The sequence below is a fragment of the Lycorma delicatula genome, chromosome 1, assembly GCF_047948215.1.
Source record: "Lycorma delicatula isolate Av1 chromosome 1, ASM4794821v1, whole genome shotgun sequence".
Classification (NCBI taxonomy): Eukaryota; Metazoa; Arthropoda; class Insecta; order Hemiptera; family Fulgoridae; genus Lycorma; species Lycorma delicatula.
Window position 1 is genome coordinate 249269078 of NC_134455.1, and position 2204 is coordinate 249271281.

Below are 2204 nucleotides of genomic sequence, written 5' to 3' on the forward strand. Positions count from 1 at the left end.
CACACACACAACATACACACACACACACACACACTACTTTAACCATTTTATTAATGGTCTTATAATAACACAATAAGATTCACATTATATTAATATTTTTTTTGTTTTCAGTCATTTGACTGGTTTTCTGCAGCTCTCCAAAATTCCCTATCTAGTGCTAGTTGTTTCATTTTGGTATATCCCCCACATACTACATCTCTAACAATTTGTTTTATGTATTACAAATGTTGCCTGCCTACACAGTTTTTCCCATCTATCTGTCTCTCAAATATCAAAGCGACTATTCCAGGATGCCTTAAGATGTGGCCTATATAAGTCTATCTTCTTTTAGCTATATTTTTCCAAATGCTTCTTTATCGATTTGCAGCAACGCCCCTTCATTTGTCACTTTATACACCCTTCTGATTTTTAACATTCTCCTGTAGCACTGCATTTCAAAAGCTTCTAATCTTTTATTCTCAGTACTTCGATTGCCCAAGTTTCACTTCCATATTAGCTATGCTCCAAACAATGTACTGAAAAAATTGGCCCAAAATGTAAAAAGAACAGGCTCATTGCATTCATCTCCTTAATTTCAGGAGTTATCCAGTCAATCTGGATTCTCAATATAGCCAGCATATGTCTGACAAATTACAAAGATTTTAATAAACATTTTCTGGTAATGAATCACATTCTTTTCTTTGTACTGCAGTAGTTGTTTGTGTCGTGTAACACAATTTTCTTTACATATTTTATAATAAATTAATGTGTTTTGTGTGGGTTATCTACAATGACTTCAGCAAACACTGTTTAAACTAACTTTCATAAGTAGGCTATCTCAAACTGTGCAAGTGCCTTATATTGATAATTTATAAATAAAGGACCACCTGGTTATAATACTTACATAATTATATTTGTTACAAATTATATTGTTGATAATAGTAAATAAATTGTTAAAAATTAATCAAAATGTTATGAGAACAGTAAGTCTTTTGAAATTTTTTTGGAATTATTACAATAATGCGCCCTGCAGTATTTAACAAAACTACAGGCAAGAGCACTTTGATTGTTGTTACGTTGAAAAAACATTTTTACTTCTTAAAATTTATATAAATAAAATAGTTACTGTATAGTTACAATATTTCATTTTTATTTTCTTATATTTATAAAATAGAAACCTTTTCTTTTTTTAGTGATTATTTTCACATCTTATTTTTTCTGGAATTTTCAGATTAACTAGCCATGGCTATAGGCCTCCATGACCATGTTAAGTACACTATTTATTTAATTGCAAAAGAATCAACAGCTAGTAACACCACTGCAAAAAAGGAAAAAGAGGTTAGGGAATTATGAAGAAAAGACAATAAAAATAACTTCTAAAATTTTACTTTATTTTTTAAAGAAATTAACTGACAGAGTAACAAAGCAGATATGAAAAATTAAAATACTAAAATGATTGTTATATAAAAATGTGTTTTAGATATATTGTATATTAATAAAAATTAAAAAAATAGGCTTACTTAATCAGATAATTAGCTACATCAGATTCTTAAAAGCAACAGAATTTCAGATCAGCTTGTATTTAATACATATCTTAATTTTTTTTTGGTATAGTTACTTTTCTTTATGATTGTTGATTAAAGGTAAAGATTATACTGCCCCTCTGTAATAGGCATCCCGTGTTAGATCTCTTGGAAAACTTCCACTCTCAATTTGTTCACCCCATTTTTCTACCCATTCATTTGGGCAAAGTGATTGATAACAGCGTTCAAAATAGGTACAATCTGGTTTGTTACCAAGAAGAAACCTACAACGATGATAGTCCAGGAACATTTGATAGCACCATTTAGTAATATTTTGTTGCTGAAATCGAGGATCTTTAGGACATGTATATAATTTGTCATCAGGTTCTTGAGGTGGCTTTTCCTCTGGTACTTCTGATTTTGGTATGCATATCATACCATCGATTTCTACTGCTTCATCTGAGTTATAATCGGCCATTTTATCTGCTAAATTTTACTCTTTACAGAAAATTTTTCTCTTGAATTATGAAATTAATTTTAGAATTTTTAAATGAAGAATGCCATATATCAAATAAATTACTGTCACTATGGAAAATTATTACAATTAAAAAAAGGAATAATTTTATATATTGTTGCCCAAATAAATAGAAAACAATATATATATATATATATATATATATATTTATTATTTATATAAATTAC

The 2204-nt window shown here is 28.5% G+C and overlaps 1 protein-coding gene across 1 annotated transcript; it reads right to left on the reverse strand.

Annotated features, from left to right (window-relative positions):
* Positions 1–1510: 1510 nt before the first annotated feature.
* LOC142318275 (uncharacterized) lies at positions 1511–2000 on the reverse strand. Its single transcript, XM_075354841.1, has one exon. The coding sequence runs from the start codon at positions 1978–1980 to the stop codon at positions 1630–1632; it is 351 nt and encodes a 116-aa protein (XP_075210956.1). The 5' UTR covers positions 1981–2000; the 3' UTR covers positions 1511–1629.
* Positions 2001–2204: the final 204 nt, after the last annotated feature.

Coding starts and splice junctions, on each gene's coding strand:
- LOC142318275 (XM_075354841.1), bottom strand. CDS start 1,980: ATGGCCGATTATAACTCAGATGAAGCAGTAGAAATCGATGGTATGATA.